Below are 22,360 nucleotides of genomic sequence, written 5' to 3'. Positions count from 1 at the left end.
GTAATGATCTCCTGAAGTAGCCTCTGTATTGCCTAGCACCACTGTAAAATATAATTAAAAGGAAAGCAGTCCAAAACAGCTGGAGAGCTGCTGTATATAAACTATCAGGACAGTCTTAGAAGAGCTGTTGTACAAAGAGATGCTAGCAAGCTCAAGAGCAGCAATCTAGACCACAGCGAACCATGTGGAAGAAAATGGGCGTGTATTTCAATTAATCTCTCCAAGCAGATTCTTGTATTTGGACTTTCATCACCACCACACAGATAACACTCTGGTACTGCTGATGACAGGTACTGTAAGACATGATAAAAGGTACCTGTGACTGAATAGCATTGCTGCAGGCTTCAGAAGGACAGATGGGACATGCACACAATCCTCAGACTACCCAACACATCTGGTAAATAATTTCAAACACTGGAAATTCAGGTCAAAGTTATCTTTGTTCATCCAGTCTGATTTTGATTCTGAGGCATAAGGGCTACAGGTGCCCTGGAGAGTAGCAGGAACCTGACTGATGTCTGAGCAAATCTCTCAGCTTACATGATGTCCTTCTGAGCACTATTTCACTTCAAAAAAGCATAGGCGGCGAGCACACACAGAGAAAAATCCCCAAATGCTAGCTATGAAAAGAGGCAGGTCCCTGTAAATTAGAAAGTCTGAGGTTTCAATGTAATTTCTTTAAAAAGAGAGAGGGGCAAAATGAAGGCAAGTCAGAAGTCAGGCCAGAGGAAAGTTGATGGGGGAGTTATGTGGTGCGACTCATTATGGAGCTGCTGTTGATGTTCCTTTAAATCTTACAGCCCACCTCCCCCTCTCGGATCTCAGCCTTCTGGTGTTCCCGAAATTCTAACAAACTCTCTTATGCCTAGTTCCCGAGGGACTTGCACACTAAGCCCAGCTTTCCTCGAATCCTCACCCTCGCCAGCCTTCCTTTTCTTAGAAGAGGTTAAAGCCCATTTGAATCCCAAGCAACCAGTCAACCCCTTCCTGAACAAACTCCCAAAGATAGATAGCAGTGTGCTAGAGAAACCTGGTTCTCAAAGCAGAGCTGAGAGGGGAACAAGATCACAGGAGGTAAGAGAAAGACCCCAGTCATAATGAATCACTGAGTAACTGATGCTCAGGGAAAAGAAAGCTTAGAAGTATTCGTAACATCTTTTGTTGGCTTTGTTGCTGTGCTTTAGATTCAAGTCCCAACCCAGCAAAGGATTTGCGCACATAAGAGCATATTCTCACCAAACCCATGGGACTTCTTACATACTAATAGCTAGTCATTTAAATACTGTTCTGGAAATGGGAACTTACTACACAAAGTGATAGAAAAGCGGTGTTAAATCAGCTTTGTGACATTTTAAATAAAAAAGCGATACACACACTGCATAGGCCCCTTATTTAATTTTATAGGCTGTACAACATTCCCATTTTACACTAGTAAAAAACAAGACGTACAATTTATCATTAGATTGTTTTTTCGGTATGAGTATCCTTCAGACTGAACGATTTCTAAATTATTTGAAATGCATCTTAATAAGTTCTCCTTAAAAAAGGATTTCAAAATCCCCTGATCATTTCTGCCACAAAGCACATTTACTGATAATAAACTAACAACTTATTCTTCAAGTGTCTGAACTGTATTCGTAATCAAGTTTAGTCACATGCTATTTAGACACAGTATTCACACCCACTTGTATTCCCCTGTAACTTGGCACCACCAGACAACACAGGGTGTGCCACAACGGTGCAGAGTAACATGTCAGAGCTTTATTTCAGAACCGCGGTGCTGAACCCAAACACCTGTACAAAGGGCAATATGGAGAAGCAGCACTCCAGCAGCACAACAGACATCACCACCAACTGTCCCTTTGCAAAACTCAGACAAAGCCTGTGAAGGTCAACCATACAACTGCCACATGTGAAAACTACAGTTAAAAAGCAAGAGCAGAAATATCAAATGTCAGACTTCATGCACAATGAAAGACATCTGCCTCAGCCTTCCCGCCAGTGACAACTGCTCCACCTTTTAAATAAATAACCATAAGGTTGTCAGACAACGATGATTTCCCCTTCTGCATACAAGGGAAGTTACAGAACGAGCAGTCTGAAAACCACCAAGAAGTGGCAGTAATGAGAAACAGCTCAGGCAGAACCCATCCATGGCAACTTCAGACAATGGCTTTTTAGTAAGAAGATACCTCATATATCCAAGAACTTCAACTCTCCTTAATAAGTATGGTTAGAAATTGAAACACCAACAGAAAGCTATTTAAAACAATTTGACAAGAATCCGAGCAAACACGACTAGATAAGGAGACCTACACACTCAGATTTCAGAAGGTCTTTCCAATGCCATCATCTTTAGGTAAATGGCAACAACCTGGTAGCAAAACAAAAACTTTTTTTTTTTCCTTTAAGGGAATACGTCTTTCTATTAAATGTTTCATTCTCTGCCGATGCAGAGAATAAATGTAGGTATCATACAAACAGCAACAGAAAGGCCATCAGCGAGCAAAAAAGGAAGGTGGTTTTTTTTAAATTAAAAAAAACCCAAAACACTCTTAATAATAGCACTATCATGAGTTAGGAAAACCAGGCAAATAGCTGCATGGGAAATTCCAGAATCCACCAGGAAAGAAAAAGATTAAAACACACTAGCACCCTTCCACAATCTTCACTGACCTTTTATCGTTCTCCTTTAGTACAAATAACTGCATTAGTAGGTATCCAAAGCACTAAAAAATGAATGGTCATAAAACTGAAGGGGAACCAGGAGTTACTTTGGGATTTGGGGTACACTACCTGTAGCATAATTAATTTTAAAAATCACGTTAAACCTTACTTTGTGATAAAATATTTGCATTCTTCAGTGTACCTTTACATTTTTGTGCTTTAGCACAATCGGGTCAGCAACACCGCATTTAGCAATCCTAAAGGTTCAGAGTGTTTCAGCCTTCAAGTGCCCTACTGTGCCCCGGGGATACAGGAGCAGGGACGCATTTCCTTTGGCAACAAAACTGGGACTCCCACCTACTATAGAAAACTTGCTCTGGTTTCAACTGTTCTTACTAAGCTTGAATGTGGTTAAAGTTCCATTTAATAAAAGGGCACAACATATGATATGCTTAAACATAAAAGTGAATGTTTCATAGCCACTTGGGATTTTCATAGATACCAACAGTTTATCACCTTCTCCTTTGAAAACCATATTTTACTTATTTAGCTTGGTCCTTATGTCAAGCAAAAATTACCTCAATCATTTCTGCAGACCTTGCTAGCCTTTCTATAAAGAAATGGGATAAATATACATCAGCCAAATAATTACACAACTATTCTAGTATGCTTTCCCCTGACAATCATTTTTACAAATATACAAACTCTACTAAACCCTCAACCTGTTTTGTTTGTTTGTTTGTTTAATGAGAAAGGTCTTCCTCCAGCTATTTTTCACTATCTGTTTAAGATGCCTGTAAGGCATCGGATCAGGATCCATTTTGGTTTTCCTACAGAAGATATTTTTCTAATATCACCCTTAGAATTTGTTTTTGCCAGTTGCAGGCAGATGAGAAAGATGTAACTTCTTGTACGTAGAGTCACCTTAAATGTATTGCAAAGTGCCAGACAGTTTTACATACCTAACAAATGGAATTCCCTGAAAAAACATTACATAAGAACATTGGAGTTTCTTAATCATGAGTTTACCTTCCCCTTAACTGTTCTCTAGATGATCTCTTATTTCCCTGAAATACTTTCCTGTAGCTATTGTAACACACAGTAAGTTTCATTATTTTGTTTCCAATGACAATGAAAACCTGCCTTTTTTGTCAGCAGTGCAAGCGTACATAAATAAGAACAATGTTATTCTTGTATAAACTTTTTTTTTTGACAGACCTAACAAGTACGCTTTTTCTATTTAGACTGTCTGAAGGCTGCTTTAATAACCTGCACCTTCTTTACAAATCATCACTTGTAGCATTTTGAATATTCCGCACAAACAGATAAGGAAAGAAATCTTTCCTTGTTTTTCAGTGCCAAACAGCAGAGAAAGTAGTCAGTCAAATACATTTATTAACAAAATAATGATTGGTTTTTGCTTACATTGTACTGCATACGATGCCAGGACAACAGCAGAATTAATGGGGCAGGACAACCTGGAAAGAGGAGAAAATATTTCTATTTAGACATGGACTGTATAAAAGTATTGTTAACAACGTCTCTGCAATTAGTTCAGCCTGTGAAGACTCATTAATCTTCAAAGACTATCTGATTTTTTCTTACAAAGTTTGATTGTCAAAGCACAGTAGGACTGAATGTTAAAAGCTAGCTGCTGTGTAACAGCTTCTTAAGTGAATGGAAGTAACTAGTCCTAAAAGGACATGCTCATATTCTTGCTGGATACTTATTTGGGAAAGCAAAAGAAGGGATTTTTATGGGGCTCCGGACGTTATTTTTATAGCTGCAGTCTGGTGTCTTTAAAACTAGACAAAAACACTAAAATTAGCCAAATGCCAAGCACAAAGACAGCTCTGATCTCATGACCAATACTGACTCCATAGAAGAAAAAAGCCAACACCTAAAGGCAATTTACATTTGGCAGCAAATATGCGGACCACCTTTTTCCTCTTTTTTTAAAATGTACAAACACACAGGAATCACAGGCAAAGGAACCACTGGGTATATGCCCACGAGAAACAATAGCATGAACTGCCCTTTGCTACTCCCTCTTGATTAGCGCACTGGACAGGGGGTCCCCACGTTCGGAGAACCATGCCTGGCACGCCATGCCCTGCATAAAGATCTCTCAGATTGACATTGTACCTGCAGACACACAGCACCTCCTACAGCTCATTCACAACAGACTTCTCAACCGTTCTTAATAAGTGAGCTGTGTGAAAATTTGTAACGTTTCCTAGCAATCTGATTTTCTTTTAAAGCAATATTTCACAAGGTATATTTTTATAGCAATGACACCCTCAGAAAAAGGCTTTTTTGGTTGTTTTTTTTTTTTTTTTAATAAATTTTATTTTAAAAAGAATTATAGAGAAATTGAAGATTCTTCTTATTACCTTCCTTCCACAATATCAGTCTTCAATTGCAGGAAGAATAAGTGCCTAGAAAAGATTTTTTGGGAAAAAACCAAACATACATTTATTTTCACATTTAAAAGGTATGGTTTAAATGGTTACATGTATTAGTTTTATTTTATTAGATTTCCTGGCAAACTATACAAACAGATGAATAAAGCTTAGTGGCATTTACAAACATGCAATCATACACCCACTCACTCTCACAACAGTTTTAAAGATCTTTGGCAGTCTGTACCACAACTCCAGGACCACAGTATTAATGCCAAAATGAACACCACAAAAAGCAAACCATTACAGAACTGGGCTCTCTTTCTCCCGCAAATATTCATCTTGGATGTAACTTAAAAAAAAAAAAACAAACAAACCAAAAAACCACAAACGAAAACACAACCCCCCCCAAAAAAACCAACCCCAAACTGTGATAGTGTATCTTGGAACTACTCAATGGAGGATGAGACATTTCTCAAGTAGCATATGCTGACAAAAAGCTCTTAAACAATTCTCCAAGAGCAGTTCAGTCTTGCTCTTATTAGTGTGTTTGACATGTTACTTTATAGTGATACTGGAGAATTGGGATACGAAAAACCATGAAGAGCAGGCTTTGAATAATTTCAGTTTAAAACTGCAGAACAGCTTACAACTGCATCATTAGCAAATACCGAAACAGGTCAATAGCTAAGTTTTCTACAAGAAATATCATTTAACATGCTGTACTATTTATATTCTCAAGTCACTGAAATTAACAAACAATGAAAATGTTACAAAAATGTTACAAAAAACCAGATTAATGGGTGCCTGTGAATTCTAAATTCCAAATCACACACACTGAACAAAACAAGTATTCAATTAAAGCCTTGTGACAAGTTAATTGAAAATTGTGTATAATTCATGTACCCCACCACCCCAAAAACTCAGAGATAGGTTAAGAAAGAAAATTTTAAAGGTCTACTATAAACTGAAGCGTTATAGATCTCTGCATGTTACAAGTAATGGGCAAACTAGACAACAAGAACTGTTACCTGTTCTTCCTGAAACAAAATAAACCCTGCCCTCCCACACCCTCAGCGTTAAATCTACTACACGTTAAAAACTGACTCAGTGTTGATACAAAACTTCTAACAGGCTTAGGGCATGCAGACAGCTTAATCGTTGAACTTCCCTATTTTTTAATCATTGCATCTGATTAATTAAGGGATCAGAAAGGGAGAAAAAATGCAACAGGCAAGTACTTCAAGCGACGAAGGGCTCAAAAAAAAAAAAAGGGAACCCAAAGTGCAAATAAACCAACTGCCACTAGCTTATACTCCGGCTGTATTTTGGAGCTGTAGGTATAGGCTGTGTATAGCAGAAATCATTCATTATGAGCATCGCATCAAGCTGTCAATTCCAAACACATTTAATACAAAGAGTTATACGAAGTTATCTGCCTAATAAAGCATAGTTTGCCAAGCTGTGAAGATAGGAAAGGAGGGCTTTACACATTCTTAGTTCATGGAAGCAAACATCAAACAGAAGTTACCTGGTTTGTTCTTGCTGAAGTGTGTTAGGATCAGGTATAAAAAACCTTACACGAAAACGAAGGGTGCAGGGAAAACCTCCTGCAATATTTTAGAAGAGCAAATCAATTTTTTGTTTAAAGAAAAAAAAAAGAAAGAGCCCAAGGTTTTTATTTCTGTATTTATAGAAAAATTACATGAACAACCACATAGAAATCTCATGCGTTTTTCTCATGAAACTAAAAGAAACCACGAGAAGCCTCTCCTGATCCCCCAACACCAACTGTGAGAAGAAAATACTCTCAGATATTGTGATGCTTTCATTTAAAGTACTTTGTATATGCTACTTTACATAAAAGGCATTATTTAGTTATCTTTGCCTCACAGGTATTAGAAAAGAAAAAAGCAGTGAATATATTTGAAGCGCCTCAATCGGGATAATGCTTAATTCTATCTTACATATAAATACAAGAAACTAACAGAAGTTCACCATGTTAACTTTATGTATCTTTATTTAAATTCATACACAATCTACAGCAGAAATAAGAGAGGTGAAAAACACAGCTCAAGTTTCACAGCGCAAATTGGGACAGTGTCACTCAGTCCTCCTAAGCTGCTACCTGGCAGGGTCATGCTGGCCAGCCTGTCCTTCTTGGTAAGCATTCTGTGTTACCCAAAGCTGCTTATAAACAAGACATACTAGAACAACACGTGCACTTGGAAGCGTGTGGTGTTGGTTTTTTGTTTGGTTGGTTTTTAATAAAAACAAGCATAAGATTATTTTTTTCTTATTCTGCTTGAGACAAGAAATTGCCAGAACCTATACATGAAACTGGCTCCACTTCCCTCGATCAAAACCCCTCTTTGTCTTCCCTATAAGGAGGAATTTACTGGCACCATGATATGACCACTGCTTTCACAGCCATGATGTTCATGAAGCTGTTCAGAAGCCAGGTTTAGATGCTATTACAGCATCGAAGTTAGTGACCTACGAGGTCTTATTAGCACTCAGGTAGCAGTTAGATGTAGAAAGCTCTGTTGAAAAGACTGGCAGAGATAAGACTTGCTCTTAAAGAAAATCTACCATCTGGACGCACTAATTTACAAGAACTGTATTTATTCTAGCCATAAGGACACAGAAAAGCAGGACTACACAGTTACAATCAAGATATTAAAAACAAGTCTTACCTTTTAACTGTTTTCTAATAGGTTTGTTTGGTTCAAGCCATCGCTGTGAAATGAAAAACTATTAGATGGATTAAAAATATTTACAAATAAATACTGTTCATTTATGTGTATGTGTGTGCATGTATATGTGTGTATACATACATATGTATGCATATATGTGTGTATATATGTATACACACATATACATGCACACACTTATTATTTACTATACTTACAGGTGAATCTACTGAAGTTTCATTTTGCTGTAAACCAAAATATTCCTTCTCCGTCACACCCAACTGGCTATAGGTCATATCCAACAAAATCTGTCCAGTGTCTTGTTTCTGAAAACAAGAAAACTTTAGAAGTGAAACTCTGCAACACTTACACATTTTAAGATACAATGAATTGAAATAAACTTGTTTTTCAAAAAACGTAACTCATGAATAAAAATAGCTGCTAATTCATTGGTTCAAAGTTTCTCAGCAATAAGAACTTTATTCTGATAAAAGTATCTTTTTTTTTTTTTTTTTTTAAGAGGCTTTCTTTCCAAAATACTTTAGGCGTGTGAAATCTCATAATATGAATTGACATGAACTCAAGCCCTTGAGGTCCATCCAGCAATTTTAATTTTAAACAGACCACCTCTCCCTTGACCACAGTCTTTAGGAGCAATGCCGTTCTCCGGAGCTGTAGCCTGCAAGGATGGCTTACAGCCACATGGGGCTGCTCTGGTCCCTGCTGTCACCACCAAAGCAGCTCACTGTTTCCATGTCAGCTGTCAAAAGGCAAAGTCACTATACACTAGGATGGGGGAAAAAAAAGGAGGAGGATGCTGTGCTCCAGCCATAAGATCCTGTACTTCAGCCTGAACTCCCACCTGCCCCTCGGTCTCCACACGCTCAGCTGCTGTTCAGCTACCCCACTTTCTGCCCAGACGTCCCTCAAGACAGGTATCACAGAAGAACTGGTGCAACAGGGAATTACACAGGCAGCGGAGATCCAGAAGCATAAGCATGGTATAATTTTCCCCAAACCAAACAAGTACCTCCATGCCATGGCATCGTGGAGAGCAGATTAACCAACTTCTGCCAAAGAACACTGAATCAATTCTATTTAAAAAAACCAAACACAAAGAAACAAACAAAACCTCCTCAACAAGACTGCAATCCTAAATATGCTAATACGTAATAAATAGCTTGTAAAGCTGTATGGCATTTTACGTCTAGACTTTTGTATAAGAAATTGCTGGACAGAATAAAAAACAGGCCGGTTTGCTTGGTATCTTGTCTATTCAACAAATTATAGCAAACTAATTTTTCACATGATCTTCCAAATCTCACTCTTAAAAGCAGAAATAAACTGCACACATGCAAAAAAAAATTTACCCGAGGAAAATTATTTAGACTGCAAAAGACAAGCACTTTGTTTGAAACAAGTTTCTTAAAAATTAAGTTCTGATTTAATTAAGTTCTGATTTCTTAAACAAATTTCTTAATTTCTTAAACAATCTCTTGAAACAAAGGACAATGTATAAGTATGATCGTGACCACATTTTTGTGAATGGCCCCAGTCTTACTCAGTGCATGAGTGCTCACTTAATAAGCCAAAAACACAATACTGTATTCAATTCTCTTTATCTAGACCTTGTTTATTATACAACACTCAACTCCTGTTCAGAAACCAGGAGTCTTTTTTTTTTTAAACAGGGTACCACACTGTTGTAACTGAGTGCTTTAAATAGTAACATATTCCATAGTCTTCCCTTATCTCATAAAAGCATTCTTCCTATTTAAAAGATGCAAAAAGAAGAACAAAGATTTAAGCAAAAGACACACACTTGGCTACCTTATTTTGGAGGACGGAATATTATCCAACACTTCCTACTGCTAGAGCAGAACTCCTAGTAGTTCATTTGTGATTTGAATGCTCAGTGTTTCTACATCAGGCTCCAGATGCGAGGTAAGGTAACAGCCAACTGTCGGCCTCCTGTGAAAAGCTGTGCCCATTTTTCTGGAGCAAAGCCCCATGTGAAGAAAACAATGTAGGCAACACTCGACTGTCTTATGTATGAGACCACCCTTTCCCCTCCAACAGTCTCCCATCTTGTTTAACTTTCACAACAAACAGTTAAGGTCTCACAATAAACGCGAGTCCACTCAGGCGTGTAAGTCTGTGCGGCCATCAAAAGCAGCAGCTCTGTCCCCTTCTTCCCCAGCTGCACATTCCTACTCCCCTCCTTTCAGACAGGCTGCTGTTCCTTGGGATGCTCAAACCACAGCACTGATCAAACCCAATTTTTTTCTGAAATAGCATAGACCTAGATCCAGCTTAGAAACTGAAATCTCAGCAAGAGGTAAGGACCACACGACCAAGCATTCCTCATCACACACAGCCACGGTGCCGTGCATCTGTCAGGCAGTTCTGTCCAGCACCATCAGTGAGGTGGGCTCCGCTATGAAGACTGAGACTTGCTATCAGAGATTACCCATATATGTACACAAGAGGGCCCTATGAAAACAGCAGATGCTACCTTAACCCTCTGAAATAACGGGCATTTCCTGACATGACTATGTTCAACTTTAGCACTGCCTCACTATACATGCCACATTCATTTCCCCAGGGTTCTGTTTTCATAAGTAGAATGTTAAAACACTTTCAAGTGACATCACATGACGCCTGCACAACTCAGAAGCATAATTGCACATCTATGGTGGATACTTCTGACATGAGCTCAATGAGCAACTGAAGTTATATTGTGACCAAAAGCAGTAATTACAGGGGATGAGACATACACTTCATAGAAAGAAAGTGTTCAGGCATTTCAGGTTTCATTACAAATGGGGAAGGAGAGGACCACAGAGGGCAGATTCTTCTGCTAATTTTTCTCTGAATTTCAACACTTCTGACTCCCTTCAGACTCCTTTCTTTGCAACAGCATTATCTCCTAATTCCCTTCTCATTTTTCATGCTTCTGGTCCTTCATCCCAGTTCAGGTGCCTTCACCTTCTCTCCCCCCACGCTCTCACAATTGCATCCCCGCCTCGCTGTGGCACACACAAATTGCTAAGCCTTCTCACTGCTCCCCTGTAAAGACAAGCAAGCTCCCTGCTACAATATTCTTGCTCAGCAGTCGGAGTTCTCTCTTTGCAACGTTCCCATGGGTCTCCCAACCCTGAACCCAGCTGCTCAGCCAGTACTAGTCTCCTCCACCTACATACCTACTATTTCCTTCTCTTCCTCCTCTCCACATTTCCTATCAAAAGCAATTTCCAATACTACTTTCCTGTGGCTCCAGTTCTTGCTCTCTGGTATTAAAAGCACAAAGTTTCTTCCACAGTGCCTAGATCAAGCACCCACTCCAGAAATCTAAACTAAGTACAAAATGACATTTTAAACTGTTAAAGTCATCTTCAGTTGTTAGAATTCCCAAAGCTGAAGGTTTTTGTTGTTTTTCCTCAAGAAAATCTGTATTTACTTGGCTTTGGCCTTGTTTTAAGAAACACCTGTATTATTTTTCAGCCTATACACCTAAAAATAAAGTCACCACACAGCTCACACTGCACAATCTTCAATCTATTTTGCACATAAAGAATTTTGAGATCTAGGTGTAAAGTGAGGCAGGCTAAGCATGTCACATCACTGCTTTTGAATTCTGACATGCATTCCAATACAGTCCATAGCCATAGTGTACCCTAATACTACCATTTGTCAAGTGCTTTACAACACATCATATTTTCACTCCCCTCCACCATAGGAAGAGGGCAAAACAACATGAACGCCGCTCAGCTAAACCGGGCATTAGAACCAAGTTCTCCATAATCCTGTCAACCATTACAGCAAGTAGTTAAGAGATTCTTAATAAAGCTCTCGCCTTTCTACAATGAGATAAAAAAAAATTATGTACTTTCCACACTAGCCTATTCTGTTACAATGACACAAGCTCTTAAGATAATCTTAAGAATTTTAAAGTTTTTTCTACTAAAAAGAAACATTTCCAAGAGGTTTGCTTGTTTCCACCCTGAAAAGAAATTTCCATTTATTTCATCTTCCTGACATCTACCGATCCTTATTCTGAACTGTTAAAGGCTTTGCATCAACCACCTCATAACCACACACCTCCATTTAAGTCTGCCTTGAAATATATTTCACCTTATATTGGATAGGCCAAATATTTAAAGCAGTCATAACTAACACCTATTACATTCTGCCTGTGCCACAATTTCCTGCTATATTTAGGGAATTTAGAATCATAGAATCATTAAGGTTGGAAAAGACCTCTAAGATCATTGAGTCCAACCGTCGACCCAACACCACCAGGCCCACTAAACCATGTCCCTAAGCGCCACATCTACACGTCTTTTAAATACCTCCAGGGATGGGGACTCAACCACTTCCCTGGGCAGCCTGTTCCAATGTTTCACCACTCTTTCAGTAAAGAAAATTTTCCTCATGTCCAACCTAAACCTCCCCTGGCGCAACTGGAGGCCATTTCCTCTCGTCCTATCACTAGTTACTTGGGAGAAGAGACCGACACCCAAAGATCAATCAAGTACTGACCAGAAGCTGGGGTGATCAAGTCTTAAGAACTGCATAAACGTAAGTGAAGACTGTTAGTTCTCTGGAGCAGAGAGGTAAATATTCAAGTAATCCTTTTCAGTTTGTTAACTTCTACAAGGTAAGTGGTACAAAGTGACACTTTAAGAGGACAGTGCAACATATAGCACATCTCCCTGTCCCTCTCCTCTGCAAGAGCTTTGCCCCCGCTTTCTGGCAATGATAACCTCACAGTGAAGCACCACCTAAGCTTTTGCAAATTCAGTCTCACTTCAGACACAATACCCATTGCCCCTCATGTGCTGTTTGAGGTCATCCTTTCCTAATTTAGCCTGTAACAGTCATCCACCACCAAACAGACTGTGTCCTTTGGTCCCAATATGCCTATGAGCTTGAACAAAGTCCTACACTTTCTTTTAATTTCCACACTAATTTTACACACAGCTAATTTATTTGCTCTTCTGCTCTGTCCTTTTCTCTTCCTGGAATTTATTTACTCACCTGATGCTCTTATTCAGACCATGCAAGATTTTGTTTAGCTAAAATAAACAGAACAGCCTCTTCTTTCTTTAGGCCCAGACTTTTGCAGAGCATCCTAGTTGTACTTTCTACGTCTGCCTGACTGGAACTTCCCCCTTTTGTCTACGAGTAGCCAGGATCCACAAGTGACATTCCCCAGAGGGTGGCCTTGATTCCAAGACTAACACTGTTAATACTTCCTTGACATTGGCTGAAGATTCCTGCCTGGTGCATAATAGCGCTAACCTTTTTCAGAATGATAACACGAGCAGCTCAGCCTGCAAACTACCAGTGTTCTCCTCCTCTATTGTTTGCAACTGAAAATTGAGCTTAAAAAAAAACATTAACTCATCTTATGAAAGCTATTAGTTTACACTACTGATTTCCCTCAGTGCAATTACTCCTTGTTCAAGATAACCTATCTGCTACCTCATATTCCTGTACCTTTTTTTATTGTTAATAATGCCTCAAACCTTACATTTGATTTACTGAAAAAGATTCAATAGCAACATGTTAATGAAATTTGACAGTCAAGAGCTCTATTAATGTCCCTGCACTGTTTAACATCTACTTTTCAGCAAGATCTACTGCCACTCCTTGAGCCAACTCCCTGCCCATCCCGTAACTCTTCTAGATTCCATACACTGCAGTGCAGTATTTTCCTATATAAAGGTCACACAAAATATTTATCCAAGCCCACAGAGTTTTGACCCACTGCATTTCCTCTGCCTCAAAAATGATTTAAAACAAACATATACATGAGGTTAGTCATTCCAGTTCTAACTTTGGAAAAATTTCCCCTCCACTAATTCTTTCCTTCAGCTTTTATTATGAAGTCAGGCCCCACGAAGGGCTAAGACTAACAGGCCTGCTGTAGGTCAGATCACTTTCTCACTGTCCTCAAAGGCATCATCAAATTTCATACTGTCTTACTGTTTTCCAGTCATAGAGTATACTGATCTGCCACAATATAAAACTAAATATTTGTTGCGAGCCTGTAACTCCATACCGCAGTTCTTTCAACATGCAGGGACACAGATTAGCACTAAACTGTCTCGTATTATCAAACAATATCCAGTAGGAAAACTTAGTGACAGAGATCCAACAATTCTGCATCATTGCCTTTTACTATGAGCAGTTTAAAATTATAACTCACACCCGCAATCAAAAAGAACCTGTGAAACTTGTATCTCTGCCCATTATTTTAAACATATCAATAGTAATTGTTGGTGTTAATTCTAACAGTCATGTTCCTTCTCAAATACTGGAAGAAAGAGCTTAACTGAGATGGTGGGGCAGGAAAAACATTCCTTATGATTTGAATTTCAAGTAATGCGACTTTTCTTATTATTACTGCCTAATCATTTTATTTCTAAAAGGAAACCCTATTGCTAACAGCCAACTAGTCTAAAAGCAAAAATCACAGGTACTAAGACATAAGTGTCAACTCAGAAAGACCATGCAATAGACAAGTGATCTGACTAAATTTTAATCCCTTCACAAAAGTCAATTTACTGGAAATCGATCACTCTGTAAATTTTAATCCCTTCACAAAAGTCAATTTACTGGAAATTGAGAGGCATACCTCCCAAGTGGTCATTCCTGGTAAATGAGTCAAAGTAGAGCAATAATGGAAAATTCCTGCATGTTTATACCAAAAGCTACAAAAAAGTTTGCATTATTGCTCAATATACACCTATTAAACACACCCAAACATGGTATGTGAGCACATTCTGTATATATTAGAATGACAACTAACATTTTCCCCAAGTGGAAAGCTTATGCATTATAGCCTTAGAACAAGACAGAGGTAACATCAGAGACAGAAGTGAATCAGCCTTATCACAAAATTCACACACCTGAAATTTATTGGGAGGCTTCAAGAAAACCTGGATATAATTAAAATTAAGTACAACACTCAGTACCAAGTGCAGTCAAGTCTTTGTCTCAAATGTGTTTTTGAAAGAAGAATGTTTCCAACTCTTAGCTTACATGCACCTTCTATCCTTTTTCTGGACTTTAGACATGTTCCATCTAAATACTGAAATACATAATGGGGAAAAGACAAGAAAAGCCATTTCAGCCTTGTGGAGTTAACATACATTTCTGTCTGGACTGTAAGCAATGTAGTGGAATGTGTCTGTCTGTACTCCCATGTGAACTTTCTTGATAATGTTGACCTAAGAACAGCACATACCACAAGTTACACCGATTAACTCTTTATGATACCATCAACACAAATTTCAGATTCACCAAAACTGTAGTATAAACATCTTTAAATAAAAACAATGAACAAAAAAGCCTATCACTTCACTACTCTGCCAAGGCCAAAAATCCAGGAGAAAAATGGCACTGCTCTCTTGAAATTTAGTCTTTATTTACAGTTGGTCAGGCTACTGATATTCTTTGGGATAAGCACTGAATAAGAACAAATTTGCAGGAATCAAATTATGCAGCTATCTTCAGGTTTCTCAATAGATAGAAAGTCCCTCAGGTTATTTCCATAAGCAAAATCCACCTTACTTCTTCCTTTGCCCAGTTTTAGGATATTTGGTTTTCATTCACACTGCTACAGATACAACCACTGGGAAAAGGAAGTACCATCTAGCAGAATGACAGAGACCTATAGCTATAACTCTGAAAGTTTCATAAGCCCATGCAGTTTGCTAACAAAGTTTGATGAAAATCAGCTGTGTGGGGTCTATAACAATCCTGTTGCTACAAAATGAAAATAAAGTAATATCTCTATTCTCCCTGTTGTCTAAAAGGTTCAGTATTTGGAGATAACATGTTCTACCATCATTTTGAAGATGTCACTTAGTACTAGTTCAAAACTTCAAAATACATAAGTTGTTCTTTTCAGTGTGTCAATAGGTTGTAAGTTTAGACTATTTAATCTATCAACTTTGTATTAAATTTAAATCCACCTCAAATTTACTAGTCTTGAGCATCTGTGCAGTGTCAACAAGATATTAGAAATGACAACTTAGGAATATCTATTTGCTTAAACTCAAAGTAAATTTCTCTCGAGTTTCTTCTTACCCTTGATGTTTCTTTTCTTTGATGTTGTTATTCTATATAATCCCCCTATGCCTTTGAAAGAAAGAAATCCTCTTGCAGTAAGAATTCTGTGTTCAGAGAGCTGCTACATGACAAAGCAGCACTCAGTATTTTTCAGCCTGTTGTCATTAGAACGGGAGGAGTCTTCGATGACATTTATACTATTAAATGGATGAAGGCCAAGCTTTGAGTATTCTGCTTTTCCCCATTCACTTTCCACTATTTGTGGTAGAAAAGTATAATCCTGTCTATGAACGTAAAGCATACTTATGTATACATGAATATTAGCCTAGTATTAGTTCAAAGTGTAACATATACCCAAACTTAGATCTTTCATAAATCACAACCAGGTACCACTAGCCCACAAACATACAGCCCTGAAAAATTCCCAACCTTAATTTTCCACTGATATGTCGAAGTTCTTTTAAAGTAATAACACTACACCCTATGCTTTAAAAGAGGTGATCCTGTTCAGTTCCAATCCTCTAACCTCAGACAGGAGAGAAAAATTTAACAGATTTCAGCAATAACAGTAAAAACTGAGAAAGTGAAAAACTAGATAACATTTACAACATACACAAGACATAGTATGTCTTTGTATCCTTGTATCTTGTATCTATGTCTAGTCATTTCAGAAAGCACCTTCATTTTAATAATGTATTACTACATTATTAAATACATTGCTGTTAATTTGTCATGGATAATCATGCAATGTGATGTGCATATTTAATTTTTTAAAAAATATAGAATTATCAATTGACCTGGCATCCCGAATAAAGTATGGAGCAAAATCAGATCTATAAATCAATGTCTTGATATGAGAAACAGTTTCTCTAAAGCAACACAGAAAGACTTCACCAGTGGGGAAAATCTGTTCAGAAGAAAACTTATTTTCCTTCAATACGTGCCTAGCTGATTCCCAGACTGACCACAGGCCTGAGTTACTCTTTGCTCACAGACATAAAAGTGAATGATGTTGGCAATTAAAATAAAGACACACACACATGCAGGCACAAACTTCACGAAACTGAATTTTTCTGTTAACGTAAGCAGGACTCGGATACAAATTTTCCGCAGCTGGCTTTAAACCCTTTTGAGAACTGGACCTTGCGACACAACCAGAGAGGGGCAAAGCCTGTTCTTAGGCAGACATCAAGGTTAGATAATCAGGAAGGGCCATCCTGGCAGATTAAGCGCAGGCTCCCTCAGTACCGGTATGAAAGCTCAGTACTCGAAGAACATCAATCTTCTGGTAAACCTCTTCCTTGCCTTAGCCCATAACATAGTGGGGTAGCCACGCTCCCTGCTTCTTTCCAATAAAGCAATAACGGGTCCTGCATTATCCCTACGGCAGCTCAGCGTTACGGCTGCAGTAAAGGAGGCCCTTCTGATTCCTGGATGAAGGAGGTAACCAGCAGGGCTACCCTGGGGGTATGCTGAAGGCAGGGAGAGAAATCAGCTGGGCCCGGAGTTTCAAAATGGTTCCAATTTATCATATGGCAGTCACTGCTTAAAAGATGAAATGAGAAGCACAAAAGTTCGCTTTGTGTGAACCAAACCAAATCTAAAGCTGCACAAACACTTGTTTACAAGGAAGAATATACTACTATGCATGTATTTAAAAAAATTTTAAATTCCTAATTTTTCAAAGGTCCTTGTGCAGGAGGGGAGGGCAATTATGCTAGCTCATTGACAGACAAGGCAATCCTATAGGGCATGCTGGAGACGAACGACGGAAATTGTGTACTAATGTGTTGCTCTCTCTCTTATATACCTACTCTCCTTGTACCCCACTCCCCAGTGTTAGCTACTTCATATATATCCACATATATGTATATAAATATGCATATATATATAGTATATAAAATATACTAAAACATGAGACTAATTCTGTATATATTAGAATGAAAATAATTAGAATTAGAACGAAAATCATCTGTTTACCTATCGAATCATTTCTATTTCAATAAATATTCAACAAAGTTCAAAAATAAAACCAGTCTGCAAAGAGAACTGTAATAATACTTAGGAAAATACAGTTTTCAGGGGAAGTTTTGAATCTCCCATAAGAAAGCATTGCATAATCTAAGATATCCAACAGTGCAGCTTCCTCAGCAAAACGCTTCTTCTCAAATAGGGTAAATTGGATAAGACAAGTATCATATACACAAATTCACACGATTGTACTTAAATTCATCCACAGTTTTTCTGCACGGTCAGCTAATTCTACTGAAAATTGATTGAGGAGTAAAGGTATTTCCTTTGTTTTCATTTAAAAATGAACTAATACTTTTAATAAGTACTGAAGGTTATAAACCAAAATATTTACAGAATAAAATACAGTAAAAATGTAGAGTACAAGCCTCCATTAATCCCCTTTCCCTCCATGCTCCCAGATAAAGAGACTACACTGACATACAAAAGACTGAACAGAACTGTCCTACTAAGCCATGATGTCCTCACTATTCACATCATCTTTGCATTTCAGAAAATATGTACTAACATCACTACAGGAATTTACAAGGCCTCCTCCTTTTAGCACTACCAGTCCTTTGATGGGAGAAAAGGAGGAGCACATCCAAATCTTTGGGAGTCCCCTTTAAATACAAATTACTTATTCATAGCTGATAATGATCGCCAGACCTGTCTCCATGGCTCCCATATCATACAGAAGACCTTTTTCCAGATACAATCTGCATGCCATGATTTTATGGCATTTCAGTTGGTTGACTTTAAAAAAAAATTAAAATAGCACTTTATAAATCCATTTCATAACTAGTAATCCTGCAATTTGTAGTGGCAAAGCTACATCTTCAACATCTTTTGGAAATCCCATGCCTCAAGGTCCCACATTTCACCTTCAGCTTTCAAACAAATTTCTATGTATTTAAAAAAAAAAGTAGTTTTCCAAACTTACGTTGACTTTGAAGCTTTGTACTGAGCCATCCAAAAAGTGGACGTTACAGATTATCTCTGATCGGGTTTTCTCTTTTGGTAGTTCTGATGCTCGTATGTTATTTATCCTCCCACCTAAGGCTCGTAAACGGGAGTTCATAACTATTGCTGAATAACCTATAAAACAAAAATTATGTTTAATAACAGTTTTTATAATTCACTACATTTCAGCTATGTTTTTTCAGAGAAACCCACAACATCATGAAGGCCTCATTACACCCCAAATACCTATAGTAACAAATGCTTCTTCTATAAAAGACTAAGTTGTAGAGTTAGCACATTGTAAACCAGAACATAAATGCATACATAGAGGGGCTTCCATGTTCTAAATGTACCCATCTTAGGAGAATCACAGGTAACCCCTGCAATGTATACTTAGGTTAGGCATGGGCCATTGCCTTAGTTTAAATCAGTAAAAATCCTGAAAACCTACTATAAAGCAGGAAGGCAATGTCAAGACAAGTATTTATCATCTGTAACTAGTAAGTCCCTCACCTCCTTATAGATTTCCTACATATTTCTGTACCTACCATACAAGTTTCACTACAATAAAACAATTGTTTACTCTCAACTGACAAAACAGTCTTGAGTTAATGCAGATCACGTTCTGTCAAATAGCATCTTGTTTCAGGAATATATATACAAATGCCATATGTAAGGCAACCAGAATTAACATTAAAAGCATGTCAATATTTTACAGCCTAGCATACATAAATTCATGAAGCCAGAAATTTATATCCAAGAAGAACATCCCACAAAAAAAAAAAAGCTGTTTTGTTGGAGTTAGTTCTTTCTTTTTTGGAAAAATCTTCATGAACACCAAAACGCTGAAACAGTTTTCACAAATGAAAAAAAACCACAACAAAACAAGAAAAACCTACCAAACAAAAAAGCCATTCATTGAAATAAGAGATGAATTAAATACAGTCAAGCCTGTAAACATTTCAAGCCTCTCTTCACTGGATCAGTTTACCAATTAACATCACAACATATAAAGCCAGTTGGCAAGCGAAGCAGAGGATAGTTTTCCAGGTTAATTACCATACCTATTACCAAATCATACCTCACTTACTAGAGGCTAGCTACAAAGAGACTTGCATAATATGAGTGTTTCCCAGACAGCTGGCCAAGCTAGACAGGACCAACATCAGGACTATTTTGCAATCTCCCCTCATTTGCATCTCTGCCTTAAAACATAGGCTGGCTTTTCTTTTAAGCAGCTAAAGAAACTGAACAATTTAGAATAAAATAATTTAAAATTCTGAAACACCATATCTACTCACACATCACTACAAAAAGCAAGTGTGAAATGCGTGAAGAGCCATGAGATGCAAAATTGTATAGACCACCAAAGGCAACAAAGCAGTGCAGTGATCCATCCTCGCGTAATGATATGTAATCTATACTGAGAAGCAGCTAAAACAATTCCCTTCTCACAGAAAACTCAGAAGTCAGACACACAAAAGCATTCAACAATACTCTCGTACTTTTTTTTTTGTCAGCCAATTGATAGTTTGTTACTGTATATATTCTGAAATCAAAAGTGTATGTAAGCTGCCAAGACTCACTTATTTAGCCAGCACATTGCATTTTTTCCTAGGAGATCAGCAGCATTTTCCTTCCATTCTTTCCCAAAGGTGTGGTTTTGGGGGCTTGGTTTTTTTGTTTTGTTTTGGGGTTTTTTGTTTTCTTTTGTTTTTAAAGGAGGGGAAAAAAGGAAGAGATGATCTTTAGGTGAATTCTGAACAGTACTTCCAAATAAAAGACTATACACTTCTATTGCTTTGAAATTTTTCTTGATATACAGTCTGCAGTTAATTGTAGTATGTTGATTTTTTTATCCAGAAAAAGGGCTTTCTTATTCAGGAATGGTTATTGCTAAAGAAAACATGCCGTTATCTAATTATCAAGGACATACAAAAAGGTGAAGACAGATTACGACTGTATACAAAACAATCATTCTCACATTCTCTAACTTTCTAGCAACTGAGTTTTAAACTATTTATTCAGCACTGATTAAAGTGCTGAAAAGATTATCTTTTACCAAAAAGATCTTTCACCGAAAAGCCAGGTGACTCCATGAATTATACTGCAGCCTTTTCTCTCCTTTCCACCCTCGGAGGTCAAAATAAAAAAAACCAAACAAACACTTTTCATCTGCAGAAATAGCTCTCTACCCAGCAGTCCACTGATGGGTAAAAGGAGAAAGTTATTCTTCAGCTGTGGGACAGCCACTAGATGAGAAAGTTTTCGGTAGCCAGATTCAAAGCTTCGTCAGCCTGTCACGCTCTGGCCTTTGGGGCTCAGCCTGCATTGTGACGCCTAACACTCCTGGAGCTTACAGACTTCTCCGCTCTTGGGAAAATGCTATTTGACCCTTGTGCTCATACTCCCCAGCCTTTCTCACCTGCTGCCCCCAATGCTTCCTGTCTTACACTTCCACTATTCCCTTCTTCTAAGTATGTTCTACTTCTCTCCCACCTTAGCTGGGCTTCAGCAGAGAGCAATGATCACAGGAGTCCCTCTCTGTAGAAAGCCTAGCATGTCACCTGGATAACCTAGCCCATACTTGAAGTAGATTTGGTAGGCTAGGATTAATTTTCAGATTATGTTCTATGTCCCCTATGTTCTTCATAACTTAAACCCCTAACATTTCTTCTCCACTTATGTATCAATTTCTACACGAAATTCAACCGTTGCCCCCGATAAACCGTAATATACTCTCTAAACCCAAGCCCAGGTCTCTGCTGAACGCTGTTCAGACACAAGAGATGACAGGAATTTCACCCTAAAGCTGCCTGCGACAAGGATGAAATTCCATTTCCAAGTTTTTCACAAAACAACGAGAATCATGAACGCAATCAAAGAGATCGTACAATATGCACTGTTACTGCTGAACTTCCACATGTCCTCCAGCAAGTCAGACCTGCTCTTTTCTATGCCATAAACCTGTTAACAGTCTGCATCCCAGCATCCATAGAAGCTATCCAAGAACTAACAGTAACATGTACTTACATACCGCTGTTCATTATAAAATCAGAGAGGTGCTTAGTTTTAGATTAAAGTCACAGTTGTTTTTCATGCTATTGCTTCACAGTTACATTTGTTTTAATATCTTCAGGTTATATGCTGGATGCCCCAACTGAAATAGTAACTCAGAAACTCATCACAAGAAATTCAAACCTGCTAGTATGACCAATTTGCATCGAGTTCACAAATGAAAATTTGGAATTCCTTGTTTTTACAATTTTATGTAAAATCAAACTAGTAACACAGTCAGAGTTCACGGTTTCTGTTTACAGCGTGCAAAGAGCCCCAGCTGAGGCTACCCTTGACAGAGCCAGCTGACCATGGAAACTGTGCCAAGGCTGGGATAAACGGCTGAGTGTTTGGACACCACAGCCATTAGTCAACTAGAGCTCAAATGGCCTAATCAAAGCCCCGGAAAACTGCCACCAGCTGGGAGTCCCGAGCAGAGAAAGCCGGGCTCTACTTCCCACCTACATGGCCTTCAACGTTTCTCTG

General features: G+C 38.2%; 1 protein-coding gene across 4 annotated transcripts in view; it reads right to left on the bottom strand.

Annotated features, from left to right (window-relative positions):
* PTPN3 (protein tyrosine phosphatase non-receptor type 3) overlaps nucleotides 1-22,360 on the bottom strand; it is a 182,103-nt gene that overhangs the window by 87,113 nt on the left and 72,630 nt on the right. For 3 of the 4 annotated variants that reach the window (XM_076330221.1, XM_076330224.1, XM_076330223.1), the window contains exons 2-7: nucleotides 18,798-18,952; nucleotides 7,981-8,088; nucleotides 7,766-7,823; nucleotides 6,601-6,679; nucleotides 5,061-5,105; nucleotides 4,093-4,145 (exon numbers count right to left, since the gene is read on the bottom strand). In XM_076330221.1, coding sequence (XP_076186336.1) covers nucleotides 4,093-4,145; nucleotides 5,061-5,105; nucleotides 6,601-6,679; nucleotides 7,766-7,823; nucleotides 7,981-8,088; nucleotides 18,798-18,952 — 498 coding nt within the window. The remainder of the gene's footprint in view (nucleotides 1-4,092; nucleotides 4,146-5,060; nucleotides 5,106-6,600; nucleotides 6,680-7,765; nucleotides 7,824-7,980; nucleotides 8,089-18,797; nucleotides 18,953-22,360) is intronic. The other variant, XM_076330222.1, reaches the window with a different exon arrangement.

The sequence above is a fragment of the Aptenodytes patagonicus genome, chromosome 2 (genome assembly GCF_965638725.1).
Source record: "Aptenodytes patagonicus chromosome 2, bAptPat1.pri.cur, whole genome shotgun sequence".
NCBI classification, from domain to species: Eukaryota; Metazoa; Chordata; class Aves; order Sphenisciformes; family Spheniscidae; genus Aptenodytes; species Aptenodytes patagonicus.
The sequence above is the reverse complement of the archived record's forward strand: the minus strand, read 5'-3'. Positions and strand labels throughout refer to the sequence as shown.